General features: G+C 44.5%; 1 protein-coding gene across 6 annotated transcripts in view; it reads right to left on the reverse strand.

The window, feature by feature from the left end:
• Positions 1 to 22,811, reverse strand: part of zbtb47b (zinc finger and BTB domain containing 47b) — a 289,399-nt gene that overhangs the window by 215,442 nt on the left and 51,146 nt on the right. The window contains exon 1 of one of the 6 annotated variants that reach the window (XM_072254159.1): positions 8,706 to 8,797. The exons of 3 other annotated variants lie outside the window; for them this stretch is intronic. Coding sequence is in view for 1 of the 3 variants with exons in the window: in XM_072254154.1 (XP_072110255.1) it covers positions 8,702 to 8,707 (6 nt within the window). In the remaining 2 variants the exon portion in view is untranslated. Of the gene's footprint in view, positions 1 to 8,433; positions 8,678 to 8,701; positions 8,798 to 22,811 lie in introns of those variants that run through there. 2 more of the 6 variants (XM_072254154.1, XM_072254157.1) reach the window with 2 other exon arrangements.

Consider the following 22,811-nt stretch of genomic DNA (forward strand, 5'->3'; position numbering starts at 1 on the left):
ACTATCTATTCCAAATTCCAACAAACTTTTGGAAAAATACTACACCGTCCCTTCCCCAATGCCCCAGGTCTCCAAGAATCAAAGGACAGAGAATGAAAGTGATTCTCAAAACTGGTATCAGGATTTTTTCTTTAACAAGTGATTATTCTCCATAATCTCCTATTCCATGCCCCTGAAAAAGGATTTGATCAACAGCTTGTCTGAAAGGAAAGATGGTTCAGCCAATTCACCTCCAGCCTCCACAAGCCCCTAAGGTACACATCTGGGTGCAAGGAAATTGACTCTAACTTGCCTGGTGCAGCTCCAACAACTCTCAAGGAGCTCAAGACATCCAAAACAAAGATGCCTGCTTGAATGGTACCAGGAGGCAATGGGTAGGTGGGGAGAAGAGAAGGGATAAGATGGGAGCCAGAATCCACTACAAAGCAAAAAAAAAATCAATTCCAATTGAGGCTAGAGACAGAATCAAATGCACATCAGCTCTGACAGGGTTTGCAGGCCATTGCTTCCTACAAAGCAAAACCTAACATCATGCATAGCAGTGATGCATCACTCCCAGATGAGCTCAATGCCCTTTATGCAAACTTTGGCAGGGAGAATAAAAGTACATCCGCACAAATCCCTGCAGCATCCAGTAACCCTGTGATCTGTCTCAAAGGTCGATGTTAGAACATCTTTCAAGAGGTGAATCTTCACAAGTTGTCAGACCCTGATGGTGCACCTGGTGGGGCTCTGAAAATCTGTGCCAATCAACTGGCGGTTGTGTTCAAGGACATCTTGAATCCCTCACTGCTGCGTTCGGAAGTTCCAACCTGCATCAAAAGCTCAACAATCATACCAATGCCCAAGAAGAGCAGGTTGAGCTGCCTCAACAACTATCGCCCAGTGGCACTCACATCTACTGTGATGAAGTGCTTTGAGAGGTTGGTCATGGCAAGAATCAACTCCTGCCTATGCAAGAACCTAAACCTGCTGCAATATGCCTACTGCCGCAATAGGTCTGCAGCAGATGCAATCTCACTGGTTCTCCACTTGGCCTTGGATCACCTGGACAATAGAATACCTATGTCAAGCTGCTATTTATTGACTACAGCTCAGTGTTCAACACAATCATACTCTCAGTTCTAATCAAAAAGCTCCAAAACCTGGGCCTCTGTACCTCCCTCTACAACTGGATCCTTGACTTACTCATCAAGTGAGCACAGTCTGTGCGGACCAGAAAATACACCTCCTCCTCACTGATAATCAACACTGGTACACCTCCAGGATATTTGCTAAGCCCACTGCTTTACTCTCTCGACACCCACAATTGTGTGGCTAGGCACAGCTTAAATGTCATCTATAAATTTGCTGATGACACAGCTATTGCTGGCAGAATTTCAGATGGTGATGAGGAGGCGGACAGGAGCAAGGTAGGTCAGCTGGTTGAGTGGTGTCTCAATGTCACTAAGACCAAGGAACTGATTGTGGACGTCAGGAAGGAGAAATTGAGGGAACACACACCAGTGCTCAGAGAGGGATCAGCAATGGAAAGTGTAAACAGTTTCAAGTTTCTGGGTATCAACATCTCTGGGCCCAACATATGGATGCAATTACAAAGAAGGCATGGCGACAACTATATTTCATTAGGAGTTCAAAGAGAACTGGTATGTCACCAAGGACCCCCACCATGCCTTTTTTCCCCCACTGCTACCATCAAGGTGGAGGTGCAAGAGCCTGAAGACTCATACTGAACATTTCAGGAACTGCTTCTTCCCCTCCACCATCAGAGTTCTGAATAGGCAATGAATCCATGAACACTTCCTCTCTCTCTTTGCACATCTTATGTATTTGCCATAAGATATAGGAGCTGAATTTGGCCATTTGGCCTGTCGCGACTGCTCTGCCATTTCATCATGGCTGATCCAATTTTCCTCTCATCCCCAGTCTCCTGCCTTCTCCCTGTATCCCTTCATTCCCTGACCAATCAAGAATCTATCAACCTCTGCCTTAAATATACATAAAGTCTTGGCCTCCACAGCTGCCTGTGGTAAAGAATTCCACAGATTTATGTATATGTATATACTCTGTACATAAACATTTTATGTATGTATATACTTGTTGTAATGTATAGTTTTTGTTATGTATTGCAATATACTGCTGCCACAAAATAACAAATTTCATGACAAATGCTGGTAATATCAGAGTTGATACTGATACCGGCAACCCATCCAGCACTTGTTGCATTCATTCTCTACACCAATAGCTCACAGTAACTAGAGTGTGTACTGTCTACAGACTGCACTAATTACTTGCTAAAGGTACCCTGACAGCACCTCAAGTCTATATAACCTCTAACACCAAGCACAGCATGTGCGCAGAATCTTGGCGTTGGTTAATAGGTCAACATAACATCATGGGCCAAAGGGCCTGTATAGCATCATGCAACACTCAAAATGCTGCAAGAACTCAGCAGGCCAGGCAGCATCTATGGAAATGAATAAACTGACGTTTCAGGCTGAGACCCTTCTTTAGTCTTGGCCTGAAACATCAACTGTTTATTTCTTTCCATCATCTGCAGGCTCCATTCCAAGTCTTCATGCTGATGTGTAAATATAATCACCACTACATAGTGTAATCATAGAACTAGCTTCCCGACGTTGTAGTGGGAGTACCTTCATCATATCTCTACACAGGCTCCAGGCAGTAGCTCAACACCAATTTCAATGGCAATTAAGTAAAAGAATGCTGGCTTTGCCAGCAATATCCATAACATCCTCTCGTGCAGTTGATTCATCTTGCCCATCAAGGCTCAATTAAACCTTCTCTCAGAGCCAAAGAGTACCACCCCAATGTAGTCACCACCACTGCAATTCACCAGCCCTGGCAATTCCAGAATGCTATTAAGCCTTTTGTTTTAAGATGATGAGAACTGTGCACAGTACAGAGTATTGGCGAATCCTTGCTTCGCCACAGCTGGAAAGACGCAAGCATCTCACACACCATCTTAACCACCTTAGCTGCCTGTCCAGCCCCCTTCGCTGAACTTCGGACATACATTTGAAGATCCTCACGACAGAGGCACATGGGAGTGGAGGGACATGGCTCACATGCAGGCAGAAGGGATTAGTTTAATGGTACATCATGCATTATAGGCAGAAGGGCCTGCTCCTGTGTAGTAAATTCTACACATTCTATCACAGGGAGAACGTACAAACTTCTTACAGTCAGCAGCAGATCTGAACTCGGGCCGCTGGTGCAGTAATAGTATTTAAAGCAAAGGTTGATAGATTCTTGATTAATTAGGGTGTCAGATGTTACAGGGAGGAGAACGGAGCTGAGAGGAAAAATTAATCAGCTATGATCAAATGGTGTTTCAGATTCAATGGGCCAATTCTGCTTCTGTGTTTTATGGTCCAATAGTGTTACACTGAATGCCACTATACCGTGACACCCTAATAATAGCCCCTATTTCCAAACTATTAGCATGTTCTTACAAAAGCAACAGACATTGTAATAAGCTCCATCACACACAGTCCCCCGTGATAATGTTGATCTTTCTCACACATCATCCCTTACAAACTATAATGGTTATTGTAAATAATATGAATGCATCCTGTCCTCTGGTCTCAAAACCCTTTAAACTAAAATATCGACCCGACGGTCCATCTCATCTTTAAGCCACGTTTCAGCAATATGCAATGTATTGTGCACACGAACGCACACAGTAGTACACTGTCTCATAACTAACATCCAACATTTTGTTAATAGCTTTGCAACTTCAGTTTATTCACTGACATTCAGAGCTCATCTCTTAACAACAGTTTACAAGCTTCTGTGCTGAACAGCATTCATCATTTGTCTCAGTACTGGGTTAATAAGCAATGATAATCTCGGGGAAAAAGTACTTATAAGAAAAAAAGCATTACCTTAACTACTCAATTACAGAACAGCAACAGCAGAAAAAAACAAACGGGATTGAGTCTCAAAGTAACTCAGCTGTTGAAAATCATTTCTCTCTCATGAGAGAGAGGGAGGGAGTGCATTCAATAGTTGGAAACCTAAGCTATTTTTCCATTAACGGGGGCCTAAATTCCTAAAAATAAAAGTGTAACAGGCAAGCACTGTGCAAAAAAAAACTGGAGCAGTGCCATAAGGAGTGGCCCGGGCTATTTGCAAATAATGAAAGCAATGGCGACAAGTTGGGAATTTTTATCCAGCAATTTAATAGTAACAACCAAGACTGAACCAAAATAAGACCCTAAGACATAGGAGCAGAACTAGGCAATTCGGCCCATCAAGTCTGATCCACCATTCTGAAACAGCTAATTCTAAAAGCAATTCTATAAAACACAATGTACAAGTAACTGTTTTGAATGTGGCCGTATCTGAACACCAAGTTCCTCCTCAGATTCTCATTAAATATTTCACCTTTCATCCTTAACCAAAAGGCTCATCTTTAGCCACAGAGTGGTGAATCTGCAACTCTTTGTACCAAGAGGCAGCTGTGGAGGCCAAGTCTTCATGTATATTTAAGGCAGAGATTGACAGATTCTTGATTGGTCAGGGTGTGAAGGGATACAGGGAGAAGGCAGGAGATTGGGGATGAGAGGAAAATTGGATCAACCATAATGAAATGGCGGAGCAAACTAGATGGGCCAAGTGACCTAGTTCTGCTCCTATGTCTTATGGTCTTAACCTGTGACCTCTAGTTCTAGTCTCACCCAACCTCAGTAAGAAAAAAAGACTGCCTGCATCCTTACTGGTCACAGAAATCATTGTAGTGTAGTGCTTAGTACAACACTTCTCAGTACCAGCAAGTCGGGTTCAACTCCTGACGCTGTCTGTGTGGGTGCGTGGGTTTCCCCATGCCTCTTCCCCTGACTGCCAGGGTTTCCTCCAGCTTCTCCTCCCAGTCCAAAGATGTACCGGTTGGTGAATTAATCTGGCACTGTAAACTATACTCAGATTAAATCGGGGGCAGCTCAGAGGGCCTATTCTGCACTGAATCAGTAAGAGTGGTTTACTGATTCACCTGCCAGGTTCCAAACAACAAACAATCAACTTGAGGGCATGCTGCGCACATCTCCCTGCCCTTTAATGGCTGGATTATCCTCACATCTATGAATGATGAAAGGATTAGAAAGGCTAAAAAGAAGCTAATTCCAACACCAGGGTAATGCAGTAAAGAGTATGATCTTAAATTTCAGGACAGGAGCAAAATCAAGAATCCACAAGAGGTAGCAGAAATCTTAAACTCTGCCCAAAAGGAAATGTGCATCAATTAAAACACCCAAGTCCAAGGTAATCAAAATGAACAAAATATATGCAAAGTGAGTAAAGCAAATGAAACCACACATCATTATGAGGCAAATGACTGGTGTTTAATAGATTTAGAGGGTGAGCAGCTTCAAGTTTCTGGGTATCAAATCACTGAAGATCTTTCCTGGCCCAATATATGAGACAATTACAAAAAAGGCACAACAGAAGCTGTATTTCCATCAGGAGTTTGAGGAGATTTGGTACATCATCAAAGACACTCGCAAATTTCGACAGACATACCGTGGAGACCATTCTGACTGGTTGCATCACCGTCTGGTGTAGAGGGGCACTGCACAGGATCGAAAAAAGCTGGTGAGTACTGAACTGTGCTAGCTTCGTCATGGGCACGAGCCTCCCCAACATCCAGGACATCTTCAAGAGGTGATACCTCCAGAAGGTGACATCCGTCATTTAAAACCTTCACCACCCAGGACATGCAGGCCTGATACACACTCGGCATTTCAGAAACAGCTTCTTCCCTTTTACCATTGGATTTCTGAATGGTCCATGATCACTACCTCAGTGCGTTGCTCCCTCTTCACATTACAGGATCCTGAAGACACACACTCAACAATTCAGCCTCCTCCTCAGCCATCCGATTTCTGAATGGACACTGAACCCATGAACACTATCTCAATACTTCTTTTTGTAATACTTATTTAACTTTCCAAAATATACTTCGTACTGTAATTTACAGTTTTTATAATGTATTGCACTGTTCTGCTGCCGCATAACAAATTTCACAGCATATGCCAATGATATTAATCCTGATTCTGATTTTAAATCTTATTATTGTAATTTTTAAAAATTATATATTGCACTGCAATGTTGCCTCAAAACAACAAATTTCATGACCATATAAGAGGCAAAGATTGAGTTTACAGCCGGAGACTTTTTCCTCAGCCAGAAATGGCTAATAGGAGGAGACATAATTTTAAGGTGATTGGAAGAAAGTCAGAGGTTAAGTTTTTTAAAAAAAAAACAGAAAGTGCATCAGGGGTGGCGGTAGACACATTTAGGAGACTCAGACTGGCTGGATGTTGGTGTAATAGCGTCCACACTGGACTTTCAGGGAAATGGGCCTGGGTTTGAATCCAGCCGGCTCCCAGCAAGCTGGGATGAGCATTGAGCTGGCAACTCAGCCTCACAAAAACAGACAAAATGCTGAAGAAATGGCAAGGTTGTCACCCGATGTGCCACAAGGCGGCAGGAAAGAAAGAAACAAGAAACTCATATAGGCACAAGGATGATAGAAATTGGTGGGGGGGGGGGCTATGTAGGAGGGAAGGGTTAGATTGATCTTAAAATAGGTTAAAAGGGCGGCACAGCATCTCTGCTGCAACTTTCGACATGCCAATGATAATAAACCTAATTCTGATTCAAAACATCTCCTCATTTGTCCATCTTCCCTGCACATCACCCTTCTTTACAGCCATAATTGTTAGGACAACTGGATGTCAGTTATATCCTTCCAACAGCACAGCAACTAAGCCCACGTGGCCACACACTGTCCCAGTGGATCAGTAAAGGATCATAAAATTAAATGGAGAGTGACAGGCAGAGGCTGCACTCCAGATTCAAGGAAATGAACAGACCAATATAAAAGCTCACCAGTGATACATCAACAGGCAATGCTTAAATCTGAGACAAACTGCTCTGCAGACCTCCTATTTTCAGAAAATGCTGCCAAGTTTTAGCATTGAGCAATTACCTCTCACTTTCAAGAATGGTGACCACCAACTATCTGTAGGAACAATATTCAAAAAAAAGGGGGGCAAGACAGCGGGTGAGCTAGGAACCTTTCCCAAACTCAATAATTCTGAAACAGCTTCTTCCCCTCTGTCCTCAGATTTCTGAATGGTCCATGAACTCTTCCATTGTTGCTTTCTCTGGCACTATTGATTTAATTTGCAATGTATAGTACTTTTATGTCTTTACACAGTACCACTGCTGATTACCAACAAATTTCTTCTCACTTTTGCTGGTGGGGGTGGGGATGGGGCCATTTCCTTGCTGCTGCTTGTGTGTGGGAGGGGGGAGCTGGGGAGCCCGCTTTGGGGTTCTAACATTTAACTGTCTTTCATTCTTTGGGGCACTCCTCTGTTTTTGTGGATGCTTACAAAGAAAAAGAATTTCAGCATGTATATTGTATACATTTCTGACACTAAATGTACCTATTGACGCTTTAAAAAAAACTGATTCTCATCAAACCTCAGTGACAGCACCGCTCCTACCCAAGGTATCCCTTAACCTGACATACTTTTTCTGCCATTTTAAAGTTTATGTTTTTAATATCGATACATTACTAATTCTAATACCAATTCCCACCAACATGTAATACTAACCCACTTTCCACATTAAAATTGCAAAACTCCAGATTCTGTGATATGTGCATATTTCCAGATACACAAATTCTGAAGTGCACAGAAAACAGCTGAACAATATACAAATTAACCAACCAATATGACTGCAAAATTCTTTTGCAACCCTGAAGTTCGTATTGACAAATTTAATAAATTCATGCAGAATTTTAAAATTAATGTTCACTGCAAGAATAACCTCTAAAACAAAATTTCAAGCAGACTTGAGTTGGGATAAATATTAATAAGGTTCTACAGAGCAAACACTGTATAAAACTAAGAAATTGGCAAAAACTTTATCCCCAAAAAAACTGCATCGTGATTTGCATCAGCAAAATAACCTCCATTGTGGAAAATACTAAAACTTCAGTCTTCAAAATAAGTGAAACAAATACTTCATTACGCAAAATTTAACCAATTTGCAAATCCCTTAGGCAATGTATTATATAAGAATACCAAGCCCCCACCCCCCAAGGAATAGATTACATAATAACAGCATATATTACATAACGATATCTCTGGATAATAGAAATAAGCAACTGTTCTTTTACTTCTGCAACAATATATTGATAGCGTATGTCTTGATAACATTTTGCATCGGAATACACGTGGAGATTGATTTTTTTTGCATATGAGAAATCTTGCTGGAATGGAAAGGATTTGTGGATAATGTACTTTATATGAAAGTGGAGAGGGAAAGGAAAGCTTTGCAACAAGTCTGCTCCCCAGCTGCAGAGAGCGGAGCTGAGGGGAGGAATCTCCCGACACACACCTTATTCCAGGGCTAGGCCCGGTCCGCCCCGGCCTCCCTTCCCGGGAGCAGCCTGCAGGCAAGCGGCCCAGTCGAGCCAGGAAGCTCGCGGCGGCCGCCACCGCCTCTCGGACTCTCCAGGGGCCCCCCAAGACCTCCGCCAGCGGCCTAGCAGCTAGCTCGCCCGGTGGTGGTGGAGGGCGTCGGGCCCGGGAAAGGGTTAACTTAGCGCGCCCGCTGCCACACGGCCCTCTTTTCATTTCCCCCGCCGCCGCCGCCGCCGCCTTACCCACATCACTCGGCTCTGGCGAGCGGAGCGGCGCCTGGCCTCGGCCTCGGCTCGGCTCACCCAGCCCGCTCGGACCGGCTGAGCCCCGTTTAACCATTAGCGGTCCCCGGAGCTGTCAATCAGTGCCCGAGGGGGCGGGGCCACGCGGAGCGGACGGTGGGGGGGGGATTGTTGGGGGGGGGGAGGTGGGGAAGTGTGAGAGGGAACGACACCCCACCCAATAACATCGGGGGGGGGAATAGAATAACACCTCCCACCCCACCTAATCTCAACGGGGGTGGGGGAAGAGAATAACACCTTCACCCAAGCCATTCATAATGGGGGGGAGAGAACAACCCCCCCCCCAACAACCCTACCCAATCACAATGGGAGGGGGTGGGAAAACAGCCCCACCCAGTCACAAACGTAGAAGGGGCACCTGCACCCAATCACAATAGGAAAAGTGGGGGGGGGGAGGAGAGAGAATGACACCCCACCCAATCACAACAGGAGGGGGGAGAAATACCTACACCCAATCACCACAGGACAGAGATAGCAAGAAGGAATACCTCGCATTGGACAGGTAGTCAGAGTAAAAGGGACAATCCTCCTGCCAGCCTATCACAACAGGAGAAAAGACATCTCCCATCCAATCACAACAGGAGAGGTACGACACCCACTGCATCAAATCGGAGGGATCAACAGGAGGGGTGCAGTGAGTGTGATAACCAACCATCCCATCACAGGGAAAGGGATGGGAGCAGAGGCAGTGGTCGCTGGTTTCCCCCCACCCCCATCCCATAGTGGTGAATGGAGGATAGGCAAGAGTGTCACCACAACTCAATATCACTGAAAGATTAGCTGTATTTGTCACATGTGCATCAAAACATACAGTGAAACATGTTTGTGTTAACGACCAACACAGTCCAAAGATGTGCTGGGGGCAGCCACCAAATATTGATGCACTTTTGGCACCCACAACATAGCAGGCCCACAGCTTGCTAACCCTAACCCGTACGTCTTTGGAATGTGAGAGGAAACCAGAGCACCTGTTGGAAATCCACTATGATAAAGTGTTTTGAGAGGTTGGGCATGAAACACATCAATTCCTGCCTGAGGAGTGATTTGGATGTGCTCCAATTTGCCTACCATGACAACAATTCCACAGCTGGTGCCCATTCACTCAACCCTGGAACATCTGGACAGCAAAAATGCATACATCAACACAGCTCGGTATTCAACACTATCATCCTCTGAAAACTAATCACTAAGCTCCAAGACCTAAGCCTCAATATAATATCACCTTGTGCAACTAGATGCTCGCTCTCTTCACTTGCGGACTCAAGTCAGATCAGATTGGCAATAACATCTAGTTATTACACAGAAGCACCACAAGGTTATGTGCTTAGCCCCCTGCTCTACTCGCTTTATATCAGACTCTGTGGCTAAGTACAGCTCCAAAGCCATATTTGTTTGCTGTTGACACCACTGTCATTGGCCGAATCCAAGGTGGTGACGAGTGAGCATATAGGAGTTGGATTGAAAATCTGGTTGAATGGTGCCACCACAAAAACTTCTCACTGAACATCAGCAAAACCAGAGCTTATTGACTATAGGAGGAAGGAGCCACTGGTCTATACAACAATACACATCAAAGTTGCTGGTGAACGCAGCAGGCCAGGCAGCATCTGTAGGAAGAGGTGCAGTCGACGTTTCAGGCTGAGACCCTTCGTCAGGACCTGATGAAGGGTCTCGGCCTGAAACGTCGACTGCACCTCTTCCTACAGATGCTGTCTGGCCTGCTGCGTTCACCAGCAACTTTGATGTGTGTTGCTTGAATTTCCAGCATCTGCAGAATGCCTATTGTTTGGTCTATACAACAGTCCTCATTAAGGGATCGGAGGTGGAGAGGGTCAGTAACTTTAAATTCCTTGGTGTTATCATATCAGAGGACCTGTCCTGGGTCTAGCACATAAATGCCATTATATAGAAGGCATGACAGTACTTATACTTTCTCAGAAGCTGATTCAGCATGACATCTGAAACGTTGACTAACTTCTACGGGTGCACCCTGGAAAGAATCCCGACTGGTTCTATCACAGCCTGGTATGGAAACACCAATGTCCAAGGTCTACAGGAAGCACAGTCCATCACGGGCAAAGCCCTCCCCACCATTAAGCACGTCTACACGGAGTATTGTTGCAGGAAAGCAGTTTCCATCATCAAGGACTCCCACCACCCAGGACCACTACCATCCGGCCATGCACTCTTCTTGCTGCTCCCATCAGGGAGGAGGTACAGGTGCATAAAATTTCACAGCACCAGGTGAGGAACAGTTGTTACCCTTCAGCCATCAGCCTTCTGAACCAGTGTGGATAACTTCACTCACCCCAACAGCGTACTGTTCCCGCAACCTATGGACTCACTTTCAAGGACTACAACTCATGACTGATTTATTGATTGATTATTTATTTTGTTCTGTTTGCAGGGTTTGTTTTCTTTTGCACATTGGTTGCAGTTTTTCATTAATTCTATTGTATTTCTTTGTTCTACTGTGAATGTCCCTCGAGAAAATGATGCGCATGTACTTTGATAAGAAGCTTACTTTGAACGCGGTCATGGGGAGAATGCACAAGCTTGTTACAGAAAGCAGCGGTAATTGAACCCAGTTCAATTTATTGGTGCTGTAAAGGATAGACTAACTGTTATGCTACTGTGCTGCCCCTGCGAAAGGTGCAGTTAGCAACTGAGGCATCTCTTCTCCACTAAACTCAGAGGGAGGCTTCTACATTCCGACCCTGGTCATTACTCTAATTAACACAGTGAACATGCCTTTGTTAGCACTGAACAATCTCCCAGGATTGGATAGGGATGAGAGGTGGGAGAAAACCTGGGAAAAGAGTTGGGAGTCAGTGCGGATGGGGGTATTCCTATGTTTAGACTCTACACTGTCTCCACAAGGGAGTCTAAGTTTCACAGGAGGAACTCAGCAAGTCAAGCAGCATTTATGGAGGGGAATAAAGAGTCAACATTTTGGTGCAAGACCCTTCATTAGGTCTGATCTTTTCTCCAAACGTTTATTGATTGATTGATTGACATACAGCACAGAACAGGTCCTTCTGGCACTTCGAGCTGCACCGCCCAGCAATCTCCTGATTAAAGGACAATTCACAATGACCAATTAACCTACCAACCGGTACACCTTTGGACTGTGGGAGGAAACCAGAGCATTCGGAGGAAACCCACGTGGTAATGGGGAGAACGTATGAACCCCTTACAGGCAGTGGCAGGAATTGAACCCGGGTCGGCTGTACTGTAAAGCGTTACGCTAACCACTATGCTACCGTGAAATCCTAAAGCAGAGATTTCATACAGTTAAAAATTGCTAAGACCTGCTGTTGGTAAGACATTTTTGGTGAACTTGATGTGAACAGAACTTTTAAAGCACATTGAATACTGTATCCTTGTTGCACAGACCCAGTTGTTAGAACTTGCTGCTCGCCAATTTACATGTTTTCTCATGTAATATTTTCTGGGAATGCTGGCACTGGCCAGATGACTTTTAGAGTATTGTGAGCAGGCACTGGAGACAGTCCAGAGGAGGGTCACGAGAATGATCCTGGGAATGAAAGGGTTAACATGAGGAACATTTGATGGCTCTGGGCCTGTACCCACTGGAGTTTCGAAGAATGAGGCGGAGGGGGGGGTAATCTCTTTGAAACCTATCAAATGTTGAAAGGCCCAGATAGAGTGGAGTGGAGAGGATTTTTTCTCCATGGGGGGGGGGGGGTCTAGGACCAGAGGGCACAGCCTCAGAATAGGGAAATGTCCATTTAGAACAGAGATGAGGAGGACTTTCTTTAGCCAGAGGATAGTGAATCTGTGGAATTCATTGCTACAGGCAGCTATGGAGGCTAGGTCATTGGGTTTTAAAGCAGAAAATACTAAATTCTGAATTAGTAAGAGTGACAAATGTTTAGGGAAGAAGGCAGGAGAGCAGGGTTGAGAAGGAAAATAAATCAGCCACGATTGAATGGCAGTGCAGACTTAAGGGACCAAATGACCTAATTCTGCTCCTATACGTATCTGATGGACTGCATTGCCTGAGGTGGTAAAGTGACGCCCCTTAAATCTGAGAGGAGGGGATGAATCTGTAGAATGTGTTTCCAAAAGGACTGGGAAGACCAAGTCACTGGGTGTATTAGAAGGGAGACATTGACAAGATCTTGATCGGTAAGTGTGGTTTAAGGTTACGTGATTGAACAGAGGTGCAGACTCAATGGGCCAAATGGCCTACTACTGATCCTAAATCTAAACGCCCTGTGGTAAATATTCTCCATTTCAGCCAAATCCAACTGACTGCTGGCAGAGGCAGCTCACCCAACAACTACCTGGCAACACGTAGGAGCCAATACCTCCTCCCCCATCTTCCAGATACTGGGATTAAGTGCTTAAACCAAAGGTAGTAGGGAGCACACCATTGAAATGTGTAAATGTCACACAGATCCACAGTATGGAAAGAAGACTGTCGACCCATAGCAGCTCTCAACCACCCCGCTACACTAATCACATTTAACTCCTTCACATTTCCACCACTTAGCTACACATTAGTGGCCAGCTACCCGAGCAACCCACGGGCTGTGGGAAGAAACAGGACTATCCCAAGGAAACCCGCAGGGTCATGGGGAGTATTAACCTCGCACTGATAGCGCCCGAGTTCAGGTCACTGGAGCTACAAGGCTGTGTCACCCCAAAGTTCTCCTGGCAATTTGCTTGCAAATTCTTCATCACTATGCGAGGAGACATCGTCAGTGCGCTCTTGGTTGTGCTGTGTCCTTTATGTATTTATCAATCAGCTGACTGGTCGCCATTTCGGAAACTCAATTGTGACGGGGGGGTGGAATCTTGTCGCTCATTGGCTGTGCGGTGAACTTCGTGCGTTGTCGTCTGGAGGAATTTTGCCCACATTGTCTCATAAACAGGATTAATCTATTCATGATCTCGATCCTGTTTACCAGGCAATGCATGCAAAATTCCAGCCCGCAACGCACAAAGTACACCACGCAACTAATTAGTGATGAAATTTCCTCTGCACGTCACAAACGAGTTTCTGTAGTGACTGACAAGTGTATATACACCAAGCTTTCAGAGCACATACCACAATCAACAGCGCACTGATGATGTCTCCTTGTACGGTGACGAAATGTTTACAAGTAAATTGCCAAGATCAGAGAACAACTCAACCCAACCAGAACTACAAGATTTAAAATATTGAGAGGGATTTGCGCCAAGTGCAGGCAGGCAAATGGGACTGGCACAGGAACGCACCTTGGTCAGCAAGGGCAGCTCATGCCAAAAGGCTGAAAGCAGCATCATCAGGGACCTCCACCACCCAGGACATGCTCTCTTCTTGCTGCTGCCATCAGGAAGGTGGTACAGGAATCTCACACCACCAAGCTCAGGAACAGTTACTACCCCTCAACCATCAGGCTCTTGAACCAGAGGGGATAACTTCACTCAACTTCATTTGCCCTGTCACTGAAATGTTCCTACAACCTGTGGACTCACTTTTAAGGACTCTTCATCTCATGTTCACAATATTTATTGCTTATTTATTTTTATTCTCTATTATTATATTTTCTGTTTTGTATTTGTACAATTTGTCATCTTTTGCACATTGGTTGTTTGCTCTGTTGGGTGTGTTCTTTCATTGATTCTATCTTGCATTTCTTGAGTATGCACACAAAAAAACAAATCTCAGGGTTGTTTTGTTGACAACTATGTACTTTGATAATAAATTTAATTTGAACAATTTTCAAAGTTGAAAGTAAACTTAATTATCAAAGTACCTCCTGTACCTAATAAAGTGGCCACTGAGTGTGTGTGCATGGTCTGCTGCTGCTATAACCTATCCACTTCAAAATTTGACGTGCTGTGCACACCATGGTTGTAACACATGGCTATTAGAGTTACTGTCGCCTTCCTGTCAGCTTGAACCAGTCTGGCGATTCTCCTCTGACCTCTCTCAGTAAAATGTTTTCACCCACTGAACTGCAATGCACCAGATGTTTTTCTGGTTTATTCTTCCACACCACTCTCTTAAACTCTAGAGCAGGGGTAGGCAACCTACGGCCTGCGAAAGTATTTTGACTGGCCCGCGAGCAAATATTGAGATACTATGCTTATCCGGCCCGCGAGCAATTTTTCCTTATTCTGAGCGTTTCACGCGACCACACTGATGCACATGCATGGTGTCTCATTACACTGGCCCCACGTTCCGTTTTGTTCCAGACCAAACACTCATATATATAGAAACATAGAAACATAGAAAATAGGTGCAGGAGTAGGCCATTCGGCCCTTCGAGCCTGCACCGCCATTTATTATGATCATGGCTGATCATCCAACTCAGAACCCTGCCCCAGCCTTCCCTCTAAACCCCCTGATTCCCGTAGCCACAAGGGCCATATCTAACTCCCTCTTAAATATAGCCAATGTACTGGCCTCAACTGCTTCCTGTGGCAGAGAATTCCACGGATTCACCACTCTCTGAGTGAAGAAGTTTTTCCTAATCTCGGTCCTAAAAGGCTTCCCCTTTATCCTCAAACTGTGACCCCTTGTTCTGGACTTCCCCAACATCGGGAACAATCTTCCTGCATCTAGCCTATCCAATCCCTTTAGGATTTTATACGTTTCAATCAGATTCCTCCTCAATCTCCTAAATTCCAACGAGTACAAGCCCAGTTCATCCAGTCTTTCTTCATATGAAAGTCCTGCCATCCCAGGAATCAATCTGGTGAACCTTCTTTGTACTCCCTCTATGGCAAGGATGTCTTTCCTCAGATTAGGGGACCAAAACTGCACACAATACTCCAGGTGTGGTCTCACCAAGGCCTTGTACAACTGCAGTAGTACCTCCCTGCTCCTGTACTCGAATCCTCTCGCTATAAATGCCAGCATACCATTCGCCTTTTTCACCGCCTGCTGTACCTGCATGCCCACTTTCAATGACTGGTGTATAATGACACCCAGGTCACGTTGCACCTCCCCTTTTCCTAATCAGCCACCATTCAGATAATAATCTGTTTTCCTATTTTTGTCACCAAAGTGGATAACTTCACATTTATCCACATTAAATTGCATCTGCCATGAATTTGCCCACTCACCCAACCTATCCAAGTCACTCTGCATCCTCTTAGCATCCTCCTCACAGCTAACACTGCCACCCAGCTCCGTGTCATCCGCAAACTTGGAGATGCTGCATTTAATTCCCTCATCCAAGTCATTAATATATATTGTAAACAACTGGGGTCCCAGCACTGAGCCTTGCGGTACCCCACTAGTCACCGCCTGCCATTCTGAAAAGGTCCCGTTTATTCCCACTCTTTGCTTCCTGTCTGCTAACCAATTCTCCATCCACATCAATACCTTATCCCCAATACCATGTGCTTCAAGTTTGCACACTAATCTCCAGTGTGGGACCTTGTCAAAAGCCTTTGGAAAATCCAAATATACCACATCCACTGGTTCTCTCCTATCCACTCTACTAGTTACATCCTCAAAAAATTCTATGAGATTCGTCAGACATGATCTTCCCTTCACAAATCCATGTTGACTTTGTCCGATGATTTCACCGCTTTCCAAATGTGCTGTTATCACATCTTTGATAACTGACTCCAGCAGTTTCCCCACCACCGACGTTAGGCTAACCGGTCTATAATTCCCCGGTTTCTCTCTCCCTCCTTTTTTAAAAAGTGAGGTTACATTAGCCACCCTCCAATCCTCAGGAACTAGTCCAGAATCTAACGAGTTTTGAAAAATTATCACTAATGCATCCACTATTTCTTGGGCTACTTCCTTAAGCACTCTGGGATGCAGACCATCTGGCCCAGGGGATTTATCTGCCTTCAATCCCTTCAATTTACCTAACACCACTTCCCTACTAACAAGTATTTCGCTCAGTTCCTCCATCTCACTGGACCCTCTGTCCCCTACTATTTCTGGAAGATTATTTATGTCCTCCTTAGTGAAGACAGAACCAAAGTAATTATTCAATTGGTCTGCCATGTCCTTGCTCCCCATAATCAATTCACCTGTTTCTGTCTGTAGGGGACCTACATTTGTCTTTACCAGTCTTTTCCTTTTTACATACCTATAAAAGCTTTTACAGTCAGTAAAAGAATGACGAGAAGGCCAACTACCTTATTAATATGTATTAGAAACTCAGCGCATGTGCAGGTTTTCAGATGGGATCATTCAAATTTGTAAACAGAAACAGCGTCACTATGTTTTAACAAGAAATCCATGCTAAATATCCAGATATTTACATGTGCTACGATACTTGCTGAATAACTCGCGTTTCGAAATAAAATTAAAGAAAAAAATTCCAATGGCAATGAATGCAAAAGGCAGGAAGGTAGACACTGAGAGCCGAAATTCCCAAGACACTTGGACACTAGATTACTTCTTCATTGAGCAAGCTGGGAAACCAGTTTGTCTCATTTGCCTAGAAAATGTTGCTGTGAAGAAGGTAGCAAATATCAGGCGACATTACAAGACCCGCCATAGTGGAAAGTACCAGCTTCAAAAAGGAAATTTTGCTCATCTTTCCACTTTTCAAGAAAGTAAATCACAAGATCCAGGCATTTTTGTGAATATGGTCCAAGAATTGAGAAAAGAGTTTTCATCTCATTTTGCTGATTTTCGCTTGCATGCAAATTTGTTCAAGCTGTTTGCTACTCCATTTGATGTGGAAGTGGACACTGCACCAGAAATTCTTCAAATGGAATTGATTGAGATGCATTGTGACGACATATTGATATCGAAATTTCATTCTGAAGTGTCAGTGCTTGACTTCTATGGAAAATATATTCATCCAAGTGGGAAGTATCCTAACTTAGTGGACCATGCAAAAAAGATGGCATCATTGTTTGGCAGCACTTACCTGTGAGAACAATTATTTTCAAAAATGAAGCACACCAAGAACCATTTGAGAGCAAGATAAACTGATGCCCATCTGCATAATGTCTTGCTCTTGGCATCAACAAGTCTGACACCCAATATTGAGAAGCTTTCAAGCAACAAATAGCATCAAGTTTCACACTGAGGGCCGGCTGGTGGTGCAACGACATCGGCGCCGGACCCGGGAGCGGAGGTTCCCGGGTTCGAAACCATTCAGGTCCGCTCCCCAGTACGCTTTCCACCCGTGCCGGGTTGAGTGTCAAGATTGCAACTTGACCTTGTAAAATAAAGGGAAAATACTGCGAAAATGTCTGTGTGAGGAGTGACACGCCACACAGTCTCTCTCTTTCTCTCTCGCCATGAAAAAGACATCACCACGGACGCATGCACAGACATGCAGACGTGCACGCACAGACTTGCACGCATGCAGGCAGACACCAAAAAAAACAAGTTTCACATTGATTTATCGACTGTTTGCATTAGTTTTTTTATTATATTTAATTTACCACCATTCAATACATCATGTTCATACGTTTTATATTTAAAGATTCTTTGTATCCTTTTAATAGATTCAAAAGATGCCTTGACTGAAATAAATTGCAACCAAACTTCGATTACTAATTGGCATCCTTGGTTAAGCACAAATGATTTTCTAGCATGCATTATTCATTAATTTGAGGCAAAACATAACTAGATGTATTTAAATGGATAATTCCCATATTTCAATTTTTTTTATATGGTATTTATCTGGCCCACCATTCGCTCATTAATAGGCAATCCGGCCCACAGAGGCAAAAAGGTTGCCGACCCCTGCTCTAGAGCCTGTTGTGCAAGACAATCCCAAGAGATCAGCAGCTTCTGAGATAAACCACCCTGTCTGGCACCAACAACCATTTTACGGTCAAAGTCACTTAGATCACACTTCTTCCCCATTCTGATGTTTGGTCTGAACAACTGATACTCTTGACCATGTCTGCATGCTCTTATGCATTCTGCTGCCACGTGATTGGCTAATGAGATACCTGCATTAACAAGCAGGTGTATCTAATAAAATGGCCACCGAGGTTATTCACCATATAGACCTTGAGAGTCATTTTCTTGCAGGTATTCACAGTAGAACAAAGAAATGCAGTCAGATCAACTCAAAATTACTCACAAAGACTGACAAACAACCGATGTGCAAAAGAAGACAAACTGAGCAAATAAAAGAGTTGTATAATGTGTTCACGTTGTATGATGCTATGACTATGCCTCTAAGAGATTATTAAGCAGCGTAGTGGTCAGCACAATGCTTTACAGTACTGGCGACCAGGGTTCATTTCCCGCTAATGTCTGTAAGGAGTTTCTCCCTGTGCTCTGGTTTCCTCCCACAGTCCAAAGGCGTACCGGTTGGTAGGTTAATCGGTCATTGTAAATTATCCTGTGATTAGGCTAGGCTTAAATCGGAGGGAGTGCTGGGCGGTGCAGCTCCAATGGCTGGAAGGGCCTATTCCGCATTGTATCTCAATAAATCAAAATAAAGTTTTAAAGGGACTTTCCATCTTCCACCAAGACCCAAGACATGCACTGATTTTAAGTTAGCTCATGCCTCCATTTAAAAATTCTCCCCTTGGTTTCTATGGTGCCCTCTACCTAACACCCCCCCCCCCCACCACCAGCCCTTCCCCTTAACTCAGCCACCTCTTTCAGCCTAACACCTCGCTGGAATCTCCCGTTCCCCACTTCTGCATCTCCTCCCCATTCCCCAATTTAATCACTCAATCTCCGCACTCGTTTCCCCTCCAAATGCTGGCAAGTGTGCCTTTCGGCCTTCAATTGCCAAGCCCCATGCTCTTGAATCCCCTTCACACACCTTTCCTCTTTCAGCATCTTAACAAGCACTATTTTAAAGTCATGTCTCTGTTTCTGCCCGGGTGGGTTAAGATGTCCCAAATTGTGGTGGGCACCATGCTCAGCAGAGACAGGTTGGGCCAAAGGACTTGTTTCCATATTGTATTACTGGACCGTAAGAGGAGCGGAATTAAGCCACTTAACCCATCAAGTCTGCTCCACAACTCCACCATAGTTGGCATACATCTCCACCAAACCCCGCTGTGTCTTGTTCATTCTCTCATTTTCTCTCCTCCCACACCACAGATATACAAACAGCAAGGGTCTCGGCCCAAAACGTCGACTGTTTATTTATTGCCATAGATGCTACCTGACCTGCTGTGTTCCTCCAGTGTTTCATGTGTGCTGATTTCAGAAAGTTACTTATTCAGCCATTATCATGTTTCTGTTTGTGAAATCACTGGAAGAATTCCACTAGAGACTCAAGCAGAAAGAAAATGTTGCCTATTAAGGGAACACACCAAGTCACTAACATGGGCACTGTAGAATAGTTGCATTCCAGAAGGAATGAAGCACCAGGATTTGATTTGCCCTGAAGGTTAGTGAGTTGCTAGAGCGCACATTCAGCTCAGAAATCAATGCAGAACTACCAAAGAATCAGCAAGCTTCAAAACCTGGACCTCTGTACCTCCATACCTCCCTCTGCAACTGGATCCTCGACTTCCTTATTGGGAATCCTTAGTTAGTGTGGGTTGGTTATAACATTTCCCTCTCACTGACAATCAGCACCAGCGCACCTCAAGAATGTGTGCTTACTCCTCTGCCCTCTCTACACCCACAACTCTGTGGCTAGGCACAGCTCAAACACCCTCTATAAATTTGCAGATTATATAGTATTTTGTTGGCAGAATTTAGATGGCGATGATGAGGGACACAGGAGTGAAGTAGAGGAGTGGTGTCGCAACAACAACCTTGCACTCGATGTCAGTAAGACCACAGAATTGATTCTGGACATCAGGAAAGGGAAGCCGAGGGAATACACACCAGTCTTAATCAAGGGATCAGTAGTAAAAAGGGTGAGCAATTTCAAGTTCCTGGGTGTCAACATCTCTGAAGATCGATCCTGGGCCCAACATATTGATACAATTGTAAAGAAGGCGTGACAGCGGCTATACTTTAGGAGTTTCCAGAGAGTGTGCTACCAGAGACTCTACATGGAGAGCATTCTAATTGGTTGCATCATCGTCTGATACGGATGCACCCATGCACAGGATCGGTAAAAGCTGTAGAGGGTTGTAGACTCAACCAGCTCCATCATGCACAATAGCCTCTCCCCACCATCACGAACATCTGGCCTGCTGAGTTCCTCGAGCATCTTCTGTGCGTTGCTTGTATTTCCAGCATCTGCATAAATTCTTGTATGTTAACCCTTTCATTCCCAGGAAGATTCTTGCCCAGACCCTGTCCAATGCCAGCACATCATCCCTTAGATAAGGGGCCCAAAACTGCTCACAATACTCCAAATGCAGTCAAACCAATGCTTTATAAAGCCTCAGCTTGACATGTTTGCTTTTATATTCTAGTCCTTGCAAAAAGAATGCTAACACTGCATTTACCTTCCTTCCCATCAACTCAACCTGTAACTTAATCTATAGGGAATCCTGCACTAGTCCCTTTAACCTCTAATTTCTGAATCTGCTCCCCATATAGAAAATAGTCCATGCTGACCATACAATCTTTATGCTGTATTCTATCTATTTAAATTCTCTCCCCCTCAGCTTAAATGCGTGTCTAATATTTTACATTTGTTTCCTGGAGGGAAAACTCTGCTGGCCTACACTACCTAAGCCTCTTGAATTATTCTCATATACAAGTGTCTCTCAGGTCTTCCTTCAACCTGCGATGCTCCAAACAGTGTTTGACCTAACTTCTCTGAGCTATAGTCTGCACTCTCTAACGCAGGCAACATCCTGTAAACCCCTTTTGCATCCTTTCCAATGCTAAACCCATTCCGTCCTGTAGAGGAGCAACCAGACCTGCACACAGTGCAGCCTAGCCAAAGTTTAATACCGCTGCAACACGACTTCCTGACTCTGGCCTTCTTTACTACCCTATCTACTCGTGCGGCCAATTGCAGTCACAAGAATTTCCTTGGTTAATTCGCCAGACAATTATAGATTAAAGATTAGCTTTACTTGCCACACATTCGTCGAAACATACAATGAAATGCATTATTCATATCAACGTCCAGCACAGCCAGATGTGCTGGGGACAGCCTGCAAGTATTGGCACATTTCCGGTGCTAACATAGCATGCCCACAGCTTACAAACCTTTCTGTATGAAGGAAACCGGAGCAGCTGAAGGAAGCCCACGCAGCTATGGGGAAAACGTACAAAACTCCTTACAGACAGTGTGGGGATTGAACCCTGATCTTCCCATCGGTGGGGCTGTAAAGCGTTACACTACCATACCGCCCCAGGTAGAAATGGCTGTAAAGAGCTTCCAAACAAACACACAAATATATCCACCACTATACCATCCAGAGTCAAAAACCACAAGCGGACATCTCCAACAGGGAGCAGTCCCAAAGCTCATGCAGAAGTCTCAGTAAACTTTGACCATGTAAGGGGAATTCTGAGTAAGGCATGAAACCAAATTCCATACTGCAATAATCTCTCTTGGGCCAAGCACAAACGATAAACCCCTACTCAATATGGAAGAAAGTCTATGAGCAAAAAGGCTGCACTTGCAAAGGACTGCAGATGAAACATGCTGCAAAAAAAAAAAAAACAGGACTGTCACAAACATTCTTTCACAGAGTCTGGACACACAGGCTAGGCCTCTACCCTGCTGTTAGAAGACTATTGAACTTAACACAGATCAGAGTCCCGTCATCAGCAAGTCTGGAGGTCGATACTGAAGATCGACCGGAAGTGCAGAAGGTGAGGCCCAATGGCTGAAGCCTGAAGACTGGAAACCTATCCATGTTTATGGGCAGGGGGCAGGGAGAAGGGAGAAGGGAGGAGAGGGGCTTGTTGTGTTCTGTGTTTGCTCTGCCAAGCACTGGCAGCATGCTATGTTGGCATTGGACTGTGTTGCGACACTTGCGGGCTGCCCCAACACGTACTCAAGTGCGCCGATTATTAACGCAGACAACGCATTTCACTGTATGTTACCACATATGTGTAATAAGTCTGAATCTGATTTGGATATTTCCCTAGTACAGTAAGATGAATTCTCGACCTCACAATTTACCTTGTTGTGACCTTGCATTTTACTTGTCTGCCTGGCCTGCACTCCAACACTTTATTCTGCACACTTTCACAGCTTTACCTTGTACT

Source organism: Mobula birostris, chromosome 3 (genome assembly GCF_030028105.1).
Source record: "Mobula birostris isolate sMobBir1 chromosome 3, sMobBir1.hap1, whole genome shotgun sequence".
NCBI classification, from domain to species: domain Eukaryota; kingdom Metazoa; phylum Chordata; class Chondrichthyes; order Myliobatiformes; family Myliobatidae; genus Mobula; species Mobula birostris.